This window comes from Cajanus cajan, chromosome 1, assembly GCF_000230855.2.
Source record: "Cajanus cajan strain Asha chromosome 1, NIPB_CcT2T_4, whole genome shotgun sequence".
In the NCBI taxonomy this organism is placed as follows: domain Eukaryota; kingdom Viridiplantae; phylum Streptophyta; class Magnoliopsida; order Fabales; family Fabaceae; genus Cajanus; species Cajanus cajan.
This window is the reverse complement of record NC_138517.1, coordinates 83,964,628-83,982,340: the sequence shown is the minus strand read 5'-3', so window position 1 is coordinate 83,982,340 and position 17,713 is coordinate 83,964,628. Positions and strand designations below refer to the sequence as shown.

Below are 17,713 nucleotides of genomic sequence, written 5' to 3'. Positions count from 1 at the left end.
TTGATCTTTTTTAGAAATCTAGTTTACACTTGCTTGTTTTTATTTGGTTGGAGTACAGTGATCATTCTTGAAATGAGACTAAAGTAGGGATAGTAAAGGTGTTCATGGATCAAGTTTTTGAAAAATTCAAACCGAACCTATCCATTTTATAAAAATGGATCAGTTTATTATAAAGTAGATCAATTCAAATTTTTAAAATATGGATCGATTTTTTTTTAAATTGTATTGATACAATGCAATTATCTATTTTATACACATAAATAGATTAATTTTTATAATAAAAAAAATCAAATTGAACTAATTTACTTTATAAAAGTAAATTGAATAATTGAATAATTTTGCAAAATGAATTAGTTTGAATTTATTCTCAAAACAAATTGGATTAAATGACATGGATCAATTTATTTATAGATCGAAATCGGTTTAAATTTTATTTTACAACCCTAAGGAATAGGTTTGAGATGTGTAATAAAAGGCCATCAGACAAATGACACCGCAATTAGTTGTTTTGACGATACTTTGTGCAACTTTTGCATAAATGTTTTACCAACTTAAATTATATATTTATATAGTTATTTTACATATACATGTTATATATTTTTTTTTAGTAAAAATAGGAAAGATTACAAAGATGATCGCAATAAGAATTGAACTTAGGTGTTCATGCTTCTAATTACCCAAACCCCTCCCCACTCAACCACTAGGCTAACCCTAGTGGTCTATATACATGTTATATAATATATATCAAGATATTTATAGATATATAATTCTAAATATTTATAGTGTTTCCGTGCTAGTTAATGATTCCAAATAGTATAATAATCATAATGTGTCATTACAATTCACCACTCGCATCGAACCTTCCGTTGGTAAGGAGAATGTGGTGAATATGCTACAATGTTCATGTTAAGCATGAAATTGCACGAAAGAACAACGTGCTATAAATATTAATATATTTACTATGCTCGCCGAAATACAATAAAACAGAAGGTAACTGTTCCTAAAGTGTGCTTTGCGCGACACGCCTTTCTTTTTCCATCTAAACTACTTTAAAAACTAAATTCAAATATACACCACTGAATTTTCAAATATACAATCACAAATTCCCGGTTTCTTTTACGTACCGTAACTCGCAATAAAGCGAGGCGGATTCTTTGCTGGTCCACAATAAAATAAAAAGGAAAACAAAAACGAGTTGACAAAGATAACCTACCTGAAATTTTGTATTTATCAATACGATAATCATTATCAACAGGCCATATCTGATACCTGGCCCAGACCAACAAGAACTGGACTATGAACAAACCGAAAAAGAGTTACCCTGTTTGGCAAATTTAATTTAGCGTATAATTTTCAGAATCCTCAGAAGAAAAATATAAAATTTGTAATAGAACTTGCAAATATAGCATTCTGTGATCCTGGATAAATAGCATAACAGATTATCTCCAGAAATATTCTGTTTTCAACAATGCTTTCAGAAAAACCTGGAGATACAGATTCACCAACATGAATAATAAAGTTTTAGTCTGATTATCAACTGATCATATTGATTACCAAGCCCAAAACTCTAAGAGCATCTCCAAGCAACCCCCCTTGCCACATCAGCCCATTTTCTCCTTTTTTCTTAAGTACCGAAGCTTGTACAAGAAATTTTGATAAAATTTAAGCAACTCAAATGGGCTGATGTGGCAAGCAACCCCCGTTGGAGATACTCTAACAGCTGATAAAATCGTAAAATCTTCATGTCCAATTACAAATATATTCTTAAGAAATCTAGAAATATCAAGAATGATGCAATCTGTTACGCAATGGGCCTGACTTACAGGATATAAGTAGTTCAGCATCGATAACAGAAGAGAAAGTAACGACTAACAGAATATAGAACTAACAATTTCTTCATTTCCATCCATTATATGACAAATTTGTTTTCATTTACAAAGCAGATAACAGGATAAACAATTTGAGTAATTTACTTTATCAGCTTCAAAAAAGGAGCTAAATCCTAACATCATGTATTGGTTACCTGTACCATCACCTACCCAAAAAAATTCCACCAAGATTATTAAATAACAGGAACACTCCCATTTGGTTGCTGCATTTTTCCCAGTGAATTTCCTACAAAAAGACAGCAACTAATTCTTATCAACAACTTATTCCCATAATCATCGTAGTGTAACTGTAAATTCAAAAATAACAAAACAAAAACAGAAAAAGAAAATGCATAACTACAAGTAAAACATGCTACATATAGTTAGAAACACTCTTTTGATGATTACTAAATTTCTCATTTCAGCATACAATAATTGGCTCATGCAGTTAGTATAAGAATAAAATAAAGACAACTCAATAACAATTAGATTACCTGTGTTGCTTGCAAAAGAATAAGACGCTGGAAGAAAGTTGCTTCTAGTCAAACCCACATGAGTGGCTGCAGACCTTGAAACATTATCAAGAAGAAACTGATTTGACAAGCCACTACTTGGCAGGCCTCCTGCTTTTAGCAAGCAAATTTCAGAGCTTTTTGCAAGAATATGATCAGATTTTTTAGCAGGCAGTTGGCTCTACGTTTGAAAAACAAAGAAAAGAATCAGAGTCAGTTTAGTTAGCATGGAACGAAGCTTTTCTTGGTAGGATTTGATTGGATCTATTTTTTCAAAAGAAAGAAATGATCAGAGTCAGTTTCATTAGCATGGAACTAAGATTTTCTTGGTGGGGAAGGGGGTTGATGGAAGGTATTTCCACCTAGCCTTCAGACAGAAAGTCATAGCCAGCCAGTAGAGTGTAAAGCCTAATTCCTCATAATTTCCATTTCTAACGATCAAAAGATTTAAAAAAATAATACCCGAGTAAATAACTTGCAACATAATAAATTATTACAGTCTGATATGTACATCTAGTATTCTGCATAACTTAGGTCACAAGACTCGACCTATAATTTAAATAGTCCACCATAAATAAGAGTAAAGAATATCACACATTCATACCTCATGCACATTGTCCATTTGATCAAATGAAGGGTCCTTCAGAGATGAATCATGGAATGCAACCATCTCTGCATGTGATGTCTTTGGACACACAACATCAGTACACAATTGCTCATTTAAGCCCTGGAAGTAAAGATGACGAAATCTGGCACGCAGTCGATTGGTCCTTTGTGAATAATATATCTTTGTAGCCAGGGGTGCAGGAAAATCTAATTCAACAAAAGAATGTGTTGTATCAACACCAAGTCGGATTAGAAACACACTTAAGTAACTGAAAAATTAAAGGAGATAAATGCCTGAGGAAAGGCATTCCAGTTAACCAGTTGCCAAAAGTTAATGACTTTTAATACACGAATTATATAATTTTTTAATACCATTCTTCATTATGTGCCGATGTTGCACAAGGACCTGCCCAAGGGCTTTATGGTTAGGATCTCCATGTTCTGAAATACTTCTTCCAAGCAAATCCTTGCCTAAATGGAATCCCGAAAAATAATTAGGTTATTCATTCCATGGCAAGGTCCCCTACTGCCAAAGAGCTAACAGAATATAATACAGTAAAAGCAATAGCAGAGTTGTCATTAATCAGACTCGATTTTAAAAAAAAAAGTGTTCACTGTTCTTTCCTACATATAAAAAGTCAACATGAACTCGACTACAAACAAAAAATGAAATAGAAGAGGACAAATTCCACTACTATTTTTAATATAAAAAGGATATAAAAAAAAACTTTGCTAGACTAAAATTTATCTGCCCTGGACAGCCACCAAAGGAGGCCCTTGGTTGGTTGTGTAAGAATATTGTGAAAAAATTACAAAGTATTTTCTCAATAAAATGTTCAATATCATTTGGTGTCCATATACATATAATTTTAGAAGTATGAAAAGAACTTCTACATTTGAACACAGTTTTCTTATTTGACGGATACATCTATGTTTTGTTTGGATGAGGGGTGAAATAGAAAGGAAAGAAATAGGAGATAATGAAATAGGGATGATAGAAATAGAGAAGAAATAAATACAATGAAAAAATTATGTTGTTTGGAAAGATAGAAATAGGAAGGAGATGAGAAAATATAACCTTTTAATATATTTTTTTTTTTCTGAACATAAATTTTTTTTTTAATTATATAACAAAATTTTAAAAATTAAACCAAAAAAGCTGAGAAAAAAGAGAGATCATTTCCCTCCCATTTCATTCCAATTTGGGGAGAAAATGTTTTCTGGTGTGATACCCAAAAATAACTTCCTCTCTCTTTCTCCCCTCAAACAAAATTAAAATTTAGTATTTCTATCATATCTCCCTGTTTCCTTCCACTTTATTTCTACTCAAACAAACAGGGTTATTAGAGGATTCTAACTTTGAGCATACACAGATGAAAAAATAGCTTGCATACAAATTTTAATTTATGAATGAATCCAGAGCTTTATTTAACTAACTCTTGATATTTATCAAATTGTAACTTTTGTGAAAAGGAATTTTTTAACAATTCATGCTACCTCTTGAATTTTGATTCATGTTTTGGCATTCAACGTGCCCACACTTGCACAGTAGGATGTCTGTGTTCTAGTGCATTTATAACAATGAAATATGATGAATTAAAATTGATAATTGAATTTTTACATCAAGAAAAGCATTTATTTTTTAAATGATAGTTCATTGACCAAAATCTAGTGGAAGAAACTCATCATGGTAAGTCCTGCAAGAACAAATGATCTCAGCACATAAAATTGCACACTTACAAGTGACTCCATCTGTGAAACTCACAGCTTTTGTCTCAGCAGATTCTGTTCCATGGCTTTCTAGTACAGGTAGATTTGTGCTTGCTATCCTGCAACCAACATAATAGATTGGGTATAGATTTATGAGGGACTGTCAAAGGCTACAAGATGAAATGGGAAGAAATATTGAATTTAAAACATGATTTTTTAACAAATATGTGCATTAACCTAATAGATGAGGTTTTCTAGTTAGTAATGATTAATCATAAATCAATATTTAATATAATCAGGGCAAGTCATACTAATCATAGTTTATCCTGTTTCAGAAAAGAGAAGGCATACTGGTCATATGGCAAGCATTCACTCTGAGCTCAAGCCTTTAAAATTGATTAAAAACTTCTTATTATCCCCGCAGTTTGCATATAGTTTTCCATTTAATATTATAATACTTGCAAATGGAGAGAAGAGAAATGGAAGTCTTATACAAGAAATACAAAATTTCAAATTCATTTTCTATTAATTATGAATTTATGATTATTAGCAAGCAAAGGCACCCCAAAATCACAAAAACATCAATATATTTTCTAGGGACAAAATTAATGACAATGATAACAAAATAACGATACTACAAGTTACAATATATATGTGCCCATCAGATGAACTAAGAAAGCATACAATTTATGACGTTTTGTTGGAGGATGCATTACAGAAGCTGGGTGATCTCTATTTCCAGGATTAATTCCAGTACCATCCATCAAAGATGCTGCATCTACACAAGTTGAGTGTCCCAAGGAAATTGGAAAAAATGAATCAAGTTTTTAAATTGATTGGCATAAGAGACATTGTATCTTATGTGATATACACCCAACCATGTTCCCAACAATATAGGTAAAAATGGATCATGTCTTATGCAATATTGCGAGAGGTTTTAAACAAAACCTCTGAGCCAATGAAAAAATACCTAACAAAACAAGAATAGAAAAAAATTTCCAGGATTGCAGATAAAATAATACGGGGAGGGACAAAATTTAATTGCATAAAGATCATAGTAAAAGGACAGCAGACTTGTTTGGTTGTTGGGGAGCGTCTGAGTGAAAGTCAAAAACACAAGAAGTGACAGAAATGGTAAACTAATAAATCAGATTAACACCACTTATTTGTTCAACAAATACTTGCAAGATAGATTCAATCTTATCAAAAATTAAAACAAGTAGCAATATTCGTAAAAGGAAATATACATCAACTTTCTTTGTGAGAATTCCACCAAATTAGAAAGAGGAAACTTGCAAAAACTTTGGGCTTTTACCTTTTACCTCATTGGAAAAGGGAATCACTCTGATTTGACTGTTCAAGTGGGATTGTGACAAAGCAGAGTCAATATTATCCATAGACTCGGACCTTCTCTGCTCCCCAACTGCAGAAGCTTTGTCTATGAGGGGTTATGAGGCACAAAATGAATATTACAACAACCTATCATCAGAATGTATTAAAAAAAAAAAACTACAAGAGTCCCTTTAAAGATGAAATCTCAATCAAGAAATCCAAAATACAATTTTAAAATAATGTGATTACTGATTATTATATATAGTATCTTTAAAAAGCAATCAGCAGAAGATTAAAGTACTGAATACTAAATTTAAAATATACCAAGTAAAAAAATCTGACACTGAGAATATAGTATAGTATCCAAACAGTATGTTTAACTGAATAATTAATTCCTATTTCAAGGATACGTGCACAAGAAGTTGCTAACTTTTTCTTTTCCTTCCTAGGAGGTTTTCGATTCCCAGTGCTGCCATCCGGCTCCAACGTAGCATGTTCTGTGAGCTTTAATGACCTACAAAGTTCTGGAAAAAAAAAAAGGAAAAAAAAGAGGGGAAACAAGGTTCAATATTAGTACCTTTATAAACAAAAGGAGACCAAAAACAGAAGTTGGCAGTAGACTAGCCAGCAACATATGCAGGTCAATGTGTAACTCAATAATTTGAAAATCAAGAGGATAATATAATGAGCAAAGGGTGTTCGCAGATTAGATTGGATCAGTTCTTTAAAGAGAAAAGACATTTGATCCAATCATTTCAGCTTTCTTAATTCATCATCTTGGCTTAAAATTTAAATTGAATTTGATCTAAACATAATAATAATAGTTTAAAATATCAGATATTTTATGTACAAGTCATTATATAGCTAATAATAGTATAAGTCTTCAAATATACTATTAAAAATAATTTACATAACTTGAAAATTATACTTATATACTAAAAACCATCTTCAATTAAATATATTTTTCATACATAAGTATGAGTTATGTAATAATTTTACAAATATATAAGAAATAAAAATGTAAACATGATTCATATTACAAATTTATATATAAAAATATATATGCATGTGTAAGTTTGGTTTAGATTGGTTTCTAAAATCAAATTTGAAATTTGATGCAATAAAAAAAATTGTTTTTTTGGTTTAATGGATTAGTTTACAGACACCCTGAGCATATAAAGCCACATGATAACTGGTTGTCAAACCTCAGATATCATACAAAAAGGACCAAAAGTTTTATAACAAATAGAAAAGAAGTCGTCAAACCTGCATGAGCAGCAAATTGACTGTCCTTGATTGGTTTCTTGCAAATGTTGCAGCATACCTCAAAAAGGATACCAAACAATCAGTTAAATGAATTGCTTTAGATTATATTTTTTAAGCAGCTAAGGCCTTCAGATGAAGAAATTTATAACATCTAAATCAATTCCCCAATTTAGAAACTCGATATAAAATGTATAAACTGTTTACAAACTGTGTCAGATGAGTTGCTGTGTGCCATTTATGATGAGTATGCCAGTAAGAAAGCAATTAATTATTCAGTAAAAAAGGAAGCAATAATTACTGTTTCCAAACTTAAGGTAACCTAAACTATAAGAAGCAATAACAGGCTATAAATATTATACCATAAAATATCCAATAACATTATGGTGATTCATTGAATTCATGCGAGCCCATGATACCAATAAAGAAACCACATGAAGGGTTAAGCAAGGTACTTGGGAAGAAACCCATACTAGTCCACTAACACACAAGGAAAAGTAGAAATGAAGCAAACCTTACCAGCTGCAACGTATCAGTCATGGGACTCTCACCATAGACATGCATATCTGTGATATAAAAATATGTGAAGCAGCATTTTAAGAATCCCCAAAAGAAAATGAAGATTGTAACCAGACAAAAAACAAGAAAAGGATTGCAACAACAACAAAGCCTTATCTCACTAAGTGACGTCAGCTACATGGATCACACAGTGCCCAATCAGCATGGTTAAAAAGTAAAGCTTCAAGAATATTATTGACCATGGAAAAGAAACGCAAATAAGGAATTATACTCAAGAAATTCAAATAAGGTAATAATAGATAGAAAGCTAAACCCAAAAAACAATAATCATGAAAATTAAAGATGCTTGTTCAAGCATTATATGCAGTTCCACATTGACAAACACTTATCCTAAAAAAATATATATATATATTTACATTTATTCATTTTCAGCATCTAACAATCATCATCTTCATTTTTTATCAATTGAAGTCAAGTAAAACCTAAATCCCATTGAACTAAACAAATCCACAAATCAAAGTTAAAAGGTTTGATTCACAATAAAGGGAAAAAAACCTTCTTCATGAAGCAAATTTGCATCATCTGCCTCGCGTAGTTCTCTACAAATATACTCAGCAGCCAACTTCTGACGGGCAAAGTCATCTTCCAAGCCATGTACAAACAAATGAAGTCCATTTAATTGGAAAAGAAAAATCCAGACTAAAAACAACAGGGACATTATTACTTACTGCGTGTATTATATATAGAAACAAGATCAATTAACACCCAATGTCAAACTTACTTCACCGGTTAATAACTTTTTAAGTAAAATATGCATTTAACCAATCCACCTGTTGAATTGAAACTTTATATAAAGTTGATTAAATTTGTAAACAATCATGCAAATCAAAGACTAATAAGTAGTTAAACATACTGCTTTATTTTAATAGAAAATATACTATTCAAAATATAAGAAAATGTCTATTCCTTGATAACATATGAAAATGTCCAAGTTATATAAAATTTTATATACATGATGAATTTTATATAGATCGATTAAAATTCCTTTTCTATAAAAAATTAATAAGTGGAAAAGTTTGACATGCATAACATGTTGGTAATAGGCACTATGGGTAGGGTGTGGTTGTACCTGCTACGGTCTGAGAGGAACTTCCAGCGGCCAGAAGCCTTGCCATGACTTCCATTCTCCCACTTCCCGGGGAACATACCATGGAGAGGCGAAAACAATGCACCAGCTGCAACAACGATGAAGGCGGAAATATTAAAAACGAAGGAGCAACAGACGAAATTGACGCAAGGAAGGGTGGGAATTGGCGAAATGCCGGAAAGGATCGTAAGCAGGGAAGGGGCTTACCTGGCGGAATCGGGAAGAAAGCGATGAGAACCCTAGAAATTAGGGAATCGGAATCGAATAGGGGAATGGAGATGATCGGAGAGCAATGGGTGTAGAGAAGAGTGGGGAGGAGCAAGGAGTGAGGTGGGCAATGGCGGAAGAGAAACCCTAGAAGACGAAGAGGGAGAAGAGGATTTACCTTTTCTTATATTTATTTAGTTTGGAAGGGAAAGGGAAGAATCTGTTTTCTCTCTCCTCTTCTCTCCTCAGCGGGGGAGAAGAGGGAGAAGAAGAGGCTTGTCACTTGTGGGAGCGACTTCAGCCCTGCGTCTGCGTCTGCGTCTGCGTCTGCGTCTGCGTGTGAAAATTGAAATGCCTTCTGCTGTTCTGCACCACACCACACTCCACTCTCCAACTCTACTGTACCATCAATTGCCACTTCCTTTTTTTATTACTCCACGCCATGCCTTTACCTTCCCTCCATCTAAATTATTACACTACTTACAAATTCAAAAAATAATCTCCAACTAATTTCTTTCTTACATCTCTCTTATTTTTTAATTATCTCCCTATAATTTTTTAGATTTTATTTTTTAAATATTTATAATTACAAAATTATATACCATATTTTATCCTAATAATATAATGATAAAATAAATTATACAAATACTAATTTACTTATTGCTTTTCAGACATATTCTAGACCATTGATAAATAAAATTTACTTGGGAACCTTCATAATAATTTTTCACTTATTTATATCATAACATACAAATTAAATATATTACGATTATACATACTTCATGTTGTTAAATAATAAGAAGAAAATTTAAAAATTCAATTTTTTTCTCCCTTAAACGTTCTAACAAATAGTAGTAATTTGTATTCTTTTAACTATAAATTGTTAGATTATGTTGAAAGGTACATATATACCTTATGCCTGACAGATATATTAATATTATAATTATCCAAAATTCTAAATGTTATTTTATCAATTATTATTAATTAGTATTAGTAATTTTGATATAGTTTAATATTTTATCTTTTTAGTAGCAATTTAATGATAAATATGGAAAATAAAATTAGTACATTATGATTTTTTTTTAAATTAATAAAATAAACTAAAATAGTTATTTATATGTATTCCGACCATAAGCAAGAGAGTAGTATTATTTTTTAATTTTTTTTGTAATGAGAGAGTAATATTATTTTCTCACTCGTTTTCTTATGACAATATATATTTTTCCTCTCACAGCCCCTTTTCTTAAAGCCAAATAAACCCACAAGATCTTTCCCTTCCCTCCTTTTTTCTCTTTTTTGTTAGTCTGACACCTTCCTTTATCCATCACCAAACCGTTGGACGAACTACACTTGAGTTATGAACAAGAATGTTTCGAAAATTACCTCGCTTCGCTTTGTCAATCAAGAAGCCTATAATTTTAGCTCCAAAAATCAGATGGCCGCATATTATTATGCTTCTCTTAATAGATGCAGTTCATTTTACAAGCATTTCAGAAAGGTTCTCACTTATCACATATTAACATTCGTCGAGTATAACCATCACAATTAACAACGAATTGTCCTCTATCGAATCATTAAGGAGAACACCATGATTTTGAAACTTCTGCTACTATACACATTTTCCCCCTTATGGATGAATATAATATCCCACGGCCATACTGACAAGAGAAACCACACAAACAAACAGAAATGGGAAGCCTCCCTGAGCTCTTCTCATCTTGATTTTCTTCTTCAACATCTCCTAATAAAGAAAATGAAAAAACAAGTGTCAAATAGTCATTCAGTAAGTAAAAATTAATTTCAAATATAGTTGCATTTCTTTCAAGCAACAGTGAGTGATGAAGCATTCCAAAGAAACCTCTCCTGGTTTGCGCTGCCAATCAATATCACAATTCCATCGACTAGATAACTATATTTCAGTATGATATATACCATAATTATTTTTTTCAATAAGACAGGAAAATGAAAATCTATTGTTCATTGAAAGGGTAGATAATTTGTTAGTCCCTACCAAGTTAATTGCCATATAGTTCTATTGTAGGAGACATTGTGTTGAAAAGTGTCCTGGAGATGATTCAAAAGTGTTTAGAGTTGTTTGTGATAACTTAAGCCTTTAGTATTGATTGCAACAACAAAAGCTATTCACCTTTTATGTTTAGATCTTAACGGGGTGAGATGATTGAAAAGAATCTACCAATTTATTGCTTGTTTATTCCCTACTTTTTATCATGCTCATTGGTACTGCCTCGACTGTTTCCATTCATGGTGCAAAAGGGGCTATTGAACATGAAAAATGGAATTCATGGAGTTGTTAATTATTTTTTTGCCATGGACGTGCCAATAGAAAGAGTACGTACCAACTCTTGCTTGAGCAATTCTTTTTCTCGTGTGTTCTTTTGCTTCTCTGCAATCAACTTCATGATGGTTTCTTCGGCCTGCAAAGATAATAATCAATTGTTGATTACTTCCATCTTTGAAGGTTTAAGAATATTAAAAGGCCAAATTACAATCCAAGGGACTTATTTAAGGAATTGAACCACATGCAGAGACAAGGACGGAGCCAAGGGGGGACCTACGGGTGCCACGGCCCCCCCAACAATTTTAATTTTTTTTTATATACATATATATTACTATATGGCACCCCCTATTTTTAATATAAACTCATATGTATAATTAAATGAATAACCCAAATTTATTTTTTTATTCAACTTTTGGACTTCTGGTACGGCCTGCTATGTGGTATCACTTTGGAATTTTTTTTTTTTTAAAAAAATGTAGCGCCTCATTTGATCATTCCAATTCTTGCCTTCTCAATTCTCAAGTAACACTGGCAATAGGAATAAGATTGGGTAGTGACTATTGACTAGTTAGCATCACAATTCACAGCTTGCACCACGTCAATCAATAATCATCAATTCGTCATTGATTCTTATTTCATAACAACACCTGCACCGCATCATTGGTTCTTCAATCTCTCCTTGGCTCCTTGCGTCTTCAATCTCTCTTTTTATTTTAGTTCTTCAAAAGGTAAATTAACACTTCTTTTTTGTTACTAATATTTTAATGAATGTTTTCTTTTAATTGTTTTAATATTTTCCCCTTTGCTATTATGCTGAAAACCCTTTTCCCCTCAATTTAATTAGAATTTGTTAAGAGTGTTACTGTGTTAGTGTTGTTACCTATTTCGTATGATTTTTATAGTTTTAAATTCTTTTAGGTTCAATGAAGATGAGGAAGACAACTATTGAATCATTTTTCAAAAGAAAAGAGAGAGATGATGAAGAAACACTGTCTAATACACCAATTTCAAATTTAGATACAAATGTTGATGATGTTGCTGAAGTTGATGAGCAACAGCCACCTCCTCCCAAAGCTTTGAGGACTGAACAAGAAACAATTGAGAGTGGTACCTTGATTCGCGATCCTGGAAAACGTTTACAAATTTGGAACTATCCTATTAATCAACAAGATGATATTCGTAGGGCGTATGTGAAGTTTGGACCATATCAATTTTTAATGGATTTGTATCCACTTTCAGGTCTTGAAGATCATCCTCGCCGATTTCAAGCTCATTGGTTTAGAATGTTTTCTTGGTTAGAATATTCACCGGAAAAAGATGCTGCCTATTGTTTTCCATGTTTTTTATTTTCTAAAAAACCAAGTCCATTCACTTCGGCAGGATTTAGAAATTGGAAGAAAGTGAATAATGGAAAAGATTGTGCATTTTTATCTCACATGGGGAAAAATATTAATTCTGTTCACAATGCTGCTCTTAGATGTTTAGAAGATTTCAAGAATCAATCATGCCACATTGATAAAGTGTTGAACAAGCAAACTTCACAGCAAATTCTAAGCAATCGGTTGCGTCTTAAAGTATCCATCGATGTGGTTAAATGGTTGACATTTCAAGCTTGTGCTTTTAGAGGACGTGATGAGAGTTTGTGGTCAACAAATCGAGGTAACTTTCTTGAAATGATTAAACTCTTAGCTTCTTATAATAACGAAGTAGATCAAGTTGTCTTGGAGAATGCTCCTCAAAATGCAAAATACACTTCACCTACTATTCAAAAAGAAATTTTAAATGTTTTTGCTAGAAGGGTGCAAAATGAAATTCGAGAAGAGATTGGTGATGCAAAATTTTGTTTGATTATTGATGAAGCTCGAGATGAATCTAAGAGAGAACAAATGGCTATTGTTATTAGATTTGTTGATAAGAATGGATTTGTTAAAGAGCGCTTCTTGGATTTAGTACATGTGAAAGATACTACATCATCCACTCTTAAGCAAGAAATCTGTTTAGTATTGTCTAATCATAATCTCAACATTGAAAATATTAGAGGCCAAGGATATGATGGAGCTAGTAATATGCGTGGAGAGTGGAATGGTTTGCAAGCTCTTATTCTTCAAGAATGTCCTTATGCATATTATGTACATTGTTTGGCTCATCAGTTACAATTAGCTCTTGTTGCTGCATCTAAAGATTCAAGTGATGTTCATGCTTTTTTTCAAAACTTGAGTAGGATTGTTAATGTTGTGTGTTCTTCTTGCAAATGCAATGATGAGTTACATGATGCTTATGAGACTGAAATTGCACGTTTGGTTGCAAATGATGAGATTGAAACTGGGAGGGGAGCTAATCAAATTGGCACACTACAAAGACCTGGAGATACTAGATGGAGTTCTCATTTCAATTCAATATGTAGCCTTCTACGCATGTTTAATGCAACTACTTCAGTTCTTGAAGATTTGGTGGTTAATGTAACTGGCTCTCAACGAGGTGATGCTACTTATGCTTTCAGAGTATTGATGTCTTTTGAATTTGTTTTCATTTTACATGTTATGAAAGAAATTATGGGAATCACAGACAAGCTTTGTCAAGCTTTGCAGCAAAAGAATCAAGACATTGTGAATGCTATGTGTTTGGTTTCTAGCACAAAGTCACTAATTCAAAAGTTAAGGGATTTTGGTTGAGATTCTCTTTTAGAAAATGTTAACTCTTTTTGCAATAGCCGAGGTGTACCAATTCCTGATATGAGTGCTACTTACTCTGATATAATTCGAACTCGGCTTAAAAAGGATTCTGTGACAGTTGAGCATCATTATCGTGTAGATATATTTACTGCAGCGATAGATTATCAATTGAAAGAATTGAATAGTAGATTCAGCGAGCAATCAACTGAACTTCTTATGTTGAGTGTAGCTTTGGATCCTAAAGATGCATTCAAATCATTTAATGCTTGTGATATTTGTAGTCTAGCTAAGAAATTTTACTCTTCAGATTTTTCTGACCAAGAAATGATTCATATGGAATATGAATTGCAACATTATGAGTTTGATGTGCCAAAGGATCCCAAATTTCATAATTTGTCAACTCTTGGTGAATTATGTCAAAAACTAGTAGAGGTTGGCAAATCAAATGTTTATCCTTTAATTGATCGATTGATACGACTTGTTCTTACTCTGCCCGTGTCAACAGCAACTACAGAACGTGCTTTTTCAGCTATGAAGATTATAAAAACAAGTTTGCGCAACAAGATGGAAGATGGTTTTCTTACTGACTACATGATTGTTTATATTGAGAAGGAGATTGCACGAAGATTTACAACTGATATGATAATTGATGATTTTTACTTCATGAAACAACGACGGGCACAACTTAAGAAATAAAGGTACATACTTGAATAACTTGATCTTGCAATATGTTCGATATATTTATCAAATGTAAATATGAGAAATAATTTTTATTAAATTATGTTAATTATTATCTAGTTTTGTCAGATAATATGCTTTTGATACTTTAATTTTCATTTATTATAAATTATATATTATTTATTCTCGGCCCCCCAGTATTGAAATCCTGGCTCCGTCCCTGTGCAGAGATAACATCTTTGTAAAGCAAAATGATACTGCATAAGCATTTTACAAGCTTATGCACTTGGCAATGGGCAATCATTTTGCTTGGCTTATATATGAGGATATATATATATATATATGAAGAGTGTTCAAACGATACTAGTGTGACTTTTATTAAGTATTATATCATTATATTAAATGTGAATTTTGAAAATTCAACCGTTAGATTAAAAGTTCATATTTTTTAAATCATATATGTCAAATTTTGTTAAAATTAAACAACAACTTAAAAGTAATCAAAGTGTTCATATTTTAGTATATTTTGAAATGTATATATTACGTTAATTTTGTTTTATGAGAATGAAATATCAAATCATCTTAGATTAATATAAAATTTGATATATATGATATAAGAGATATGAACTTTCAATCTAACTGTTGGATTTTCAAAATTCACATTTAATATAAAGTTATTGAGCAGCGTAACACTTAGTAAAAATTACACGGTGTCGTTTGAACCTCTTCTATATATATATATATATATATATATATGTGTGTGTGAGAGATATAGATTATTGATGTTATACTATAACTAACCAACTGACGGCAAACGAAACTTAAAACCAAAGTTACTGGTGATAACTGTTAATTTAAGTTAAGAAAAACTAACCTCTCTTAGCTTTGCATCCACTGCACTCAACCTGGAGTTCAACCCCTCTGAATCTTTAGCTAAAGTCAATTTGACAACATCATTCACTCCATTCATGTCACCCACCTTCTCAACACATCTTGGAACATTATCCTTATCCGCTTCATCCTCCATATCCTCCGCCGCTGCCTCAAGACGTTTTTCAACCTGACAAAAGGATGAAGAATATTGTCAAAGAACAATGCTTCCAGTTCACCAAAGAGACGTACATGTTCATAAACTTGTACTCATAAATTGAAAAACACAAACACAAGCAAAGCATGGACAGTGAGATCCTTAATGAGGGAGAAAAGTAATGACTGTTAGAGGGGGAGGCATTTGGTTGAAATGTGCATTGACAGGGGAAGAAGGTGGGCTAATGAGGAGGACCCTTAGCTTGGTTTCCTGGACACGGCTTCCATTATCTTTGAGAAACTGTGGAAGTGAAAAGCGAAGGAGTTAATTAATTAGTTAATTAGGAGATGTGATATGATATGAGTTACGAAGGTGACCATGTGAGAGGAGATTTGATCCTGGGTTGTTCCAGAGGGGACAACGGCGGTTTGAAGGAGGAACTTGTCTTTGCAGTTGAAATCGGGTGGGGCAGTGCGCTGAGCCTGCATAGTGACGGTGAAATGGCATGTTCCGTGAGGGTTGACAATGCCGAGGGTTGGCCTGACGCAGTATTTCTTGGGAGAGGTGGTCTTGACCTTGAAGGCAACATGGTGAGAGGCGTTGTTGGAGAGATGAAGCAAGCAGGAACTCTGTTTGTTGGGTTCAACTGAAAGAGAAAGAATTGCAGGAGATAGAAAGTGAGAAAAAGAAGTGGATGAGAGTGGAATGAGTTAATAATAACTTACAGACAAAGGTGAGTTGAGGAGGGTGAACGTGGAGAAGCTTGTGGTCCGTGGCCATGAGAAGAATGGAGAATGAGAATGCGGGAAAGGGAGAGAGAGAGAGAGAGAAAAAGGGGTAAGAGTTGGTGTTGGTTACGTGGGGAAGGAGGGTGTGGGACTGCGACTCACCACCGCTTCTAAAGGGTGAACTTTGTAATTCCGTTTTGTCCAAAGCAATGGTATTTTCGTTTACTAAACATGCCTTAAAAATGAAAAATAAGAGTTTAAGTCCTTCAAACAATAAATTAGTCCATAAAGTATAAGGCATTTTACTCTTTCTTAAGTATTAGTTAAAAATAAAATAAAGGATAATGTTGCAACAAATAAACACTTATATCCATGTTGATCCACGCTTAAGCAAGGTCAGGGGTTCGAATCCTGCCTTGTGTATGCAGTCGCGTTAAATCTTGGGGCCAGCTATCCCACCCTTTGAGGTGCCTCCAACGTAACGAGGAGATTAATCACTGCTGTCGGCGGTGGATACTCCAGGATCGAATCTAAAAAAATAAAAATAAATAAATAAACACTTATATATATATTATTTTGACAGTTTTGCTTTCTATTCATTATGAATGTGTTCATTTTACATTGGTGATAAATTTAAACTAAGTACTAAAAAGAAGTGAGAAGCCTAACGTTTAAAAGTATCCACTTTTTTATCTCTATCTTTATCTTTTTCTCACTTTTCTTTTTGTGATTGGAAAATGGTAGGACCCAAACTACACGTAACGAGAAAGAAAAGAAGGGAAGAAGGATGTCAAGCATTCCATATAGGATCATCAACAATCACACCACCCATTCACTGTTTATTGCTTTGGCTATATTGAATTAACTAGTATTTTAGTATTTTTTATATTATATAATTAGATTTTTTAATAAATTATATATAAATAAATATTATATTTAAAATTAGTATGCATAAATATATTTTTTTACTTAATATATATAAATATTTAAAATGTATAAATTATATTTTAGATTTATAATAAAAAAAATTATATTATATAAAAAATAATTTGTTATTGTTAATTTATTTTAAAATATTAACATTTAATTCATAAATAATCATGATAAATAAAAAAAATAAATTACATAAAAAATTATAAAAAATT

The 17,713-nt window shown here is 32.4% G+C and overlaps 2 protein-coding genes and 1 pseudogene across 11 annotated transcripts; 1 reads left to right on the top strand and 2 right to left on the bottom strand.

Annotated features, from left to right (window-relative positions):
• Nucleotides 1–1,879: 1,879 nt before the first annotated feature.
• LOC109803941 (uncharacterized) lies at nucleotides 1,880–9,590 on the bottom strand. 7 transcript variants are annotated; one of them, XM_020365639.3, is made up of 14 exons: nucleotides 9,343–9,586; nucleotides 9,165–9,196; nucleotides 8,940–9,045; nucleotides 8,366–8,452; nucleotides 7,811–7,857; nucleotides 7,295–7,352; nucleotides 6,439–6,552; nucleotides 6,012–6,134; nucleotides 5,381–5,474; nucleotides 4,727–4,815; nucleotides 3,359–3,457; nucleotides 2,985–3,193; nucleotides 2,363–2,561; nucleotides 1,880–2,115 (listed from the first exon to the last, which is right to left on the bottom strand). In XM_020365639.3, the coding sequence occupies exons 3-14, from the start codon at nucleotides 9,019–9,021 to the stop codon at nucleotides 2,063–2,065; spliced, it is 1,254 nt and encodes a 417-aa protein (XP_020221228.1). In that variant the 5' UTR covers nucleotides 9,022–9,045; nucleotides 9,165–9,196; nucleotides 9,343–9,586; the 3' UTR covers nucleotides 1,880–2,062. The 7 variants fall into 7 exon arrangements, with proteins under 7 accessions (XP_020221228.1, XP_020221232.1, XP_020221230.1 ...); XM_020365643.3 differs by having other exon boundaries at nucleotides 2,363–2,491; nucleotides 9,165–9,590; XM_020365641.3 differs by having other exon boundaries at nucleotides 5,381–5,468; nucleotides 9,165–9,588.
• Nucleotides 9,591–10,580: 990 nt separating this feature from the next.
• LOC109804143 (vesicle-associated protein 3-1) lies at nucleotides 10,581–16,769 on the bottom strand. 3 transcript variants are annotated; one of them, XM_020365927.2, is made up of 6 exons: nucleotides 16,566–16,762; nucleotides 16,218–16,486; nucleotides 16,096–16,140; nucleotides 15,688–15,873; nucleotides 11,522–11,599; nucleotides 10,581–10,905 (listed from the first exon to the last, which is right to left on the bottom strand). In XM_020365927.2, the coding sequence occupies exons 1-6, from the start codon at nucleotides 16,618–16,620 to the stop codon at nucleotides 10,792–10,794; spliced, it is 747 nt and encodes a 248-aa protein (XP_020221516.1). In that variant the 5' UTR covers nucleotides 16,621–16,762; the 3' UTR covers nucleotides 10,581–10,791. The 3 variants fall into 3 exon arrangements, with proteins under 3 accessions (XP_020221516.1, XP_020221515.1, XP_020221517.1); XM_020365926.2 differs by having other exon boundaries at nucleotides 16,027–16,140; nucleotides 16,566–16,759; XM_020365928.2 differs by lacking the exon at nucleotides 11,522–11,599 and having other exon boundaries at nucleotides 16,027–16,140; nucleotides 16,566–16,769.
• Nucleotides 11,980–13,693, top strand: LOC145952623 (uncharacterized; annotated as a pseudogene). Its single transcript, XR_014430097.1, has 2 exons — nucleotides 11,980–12,191; nucleotides 12,382–13,693. The product of XR_014430097.1 is annotated as an uncharacterized LOC145952623 (transcript).
• Nucleotides 16,770–17,713: the final 944 nt, after the last annotated feature.

Bases quoted from the DNA above. Each gene is read 5' to 3' on its own strand.
- LOC109804143 (XM_020365926.2), bottom strand. From the start codon at position 16,620: ATGGCCACGGACCACAAGCTTCTCCACGTTCACCCTCCTCAACTCACC. The intron at 16,141-16,217 runs GTCACCTTCGTA...TCACTTCCACAG, and splicing joins ATCAAATCTCCTCTCACATG to TTTCTCAAAGATAATGGAAG. The intron at 10,906-11,521 runs GTACGTACTCTT...TTTCTTTATTAG, and splicing joins AATTGCTCAAGCAAGAGTTG to GAGATGTTGAAGAAGAAAAT.
- LOC109803941 (XM_020365638.3), bottom strand. From the start codon at position 9,021: ATGGTATGTTCCCCGGGAAGTGGGAGAATGGAAGTCATGGCAAGGCTT. The intron at 7,858-8,365 runs GTTTTTTTCCCT...TTTATATCACAG, and splicing joins AAATTTGCTTCATGAAGAAG to ATATGCATGTCTATGGTGAG. The intron at 3,194-3,358 runs GTATTAAAAAAT...TTGTTGAATTAG, and splicing joins TCGGCACATAATGAAGAATG to ATTTTCCTGCACCCCTGGCT.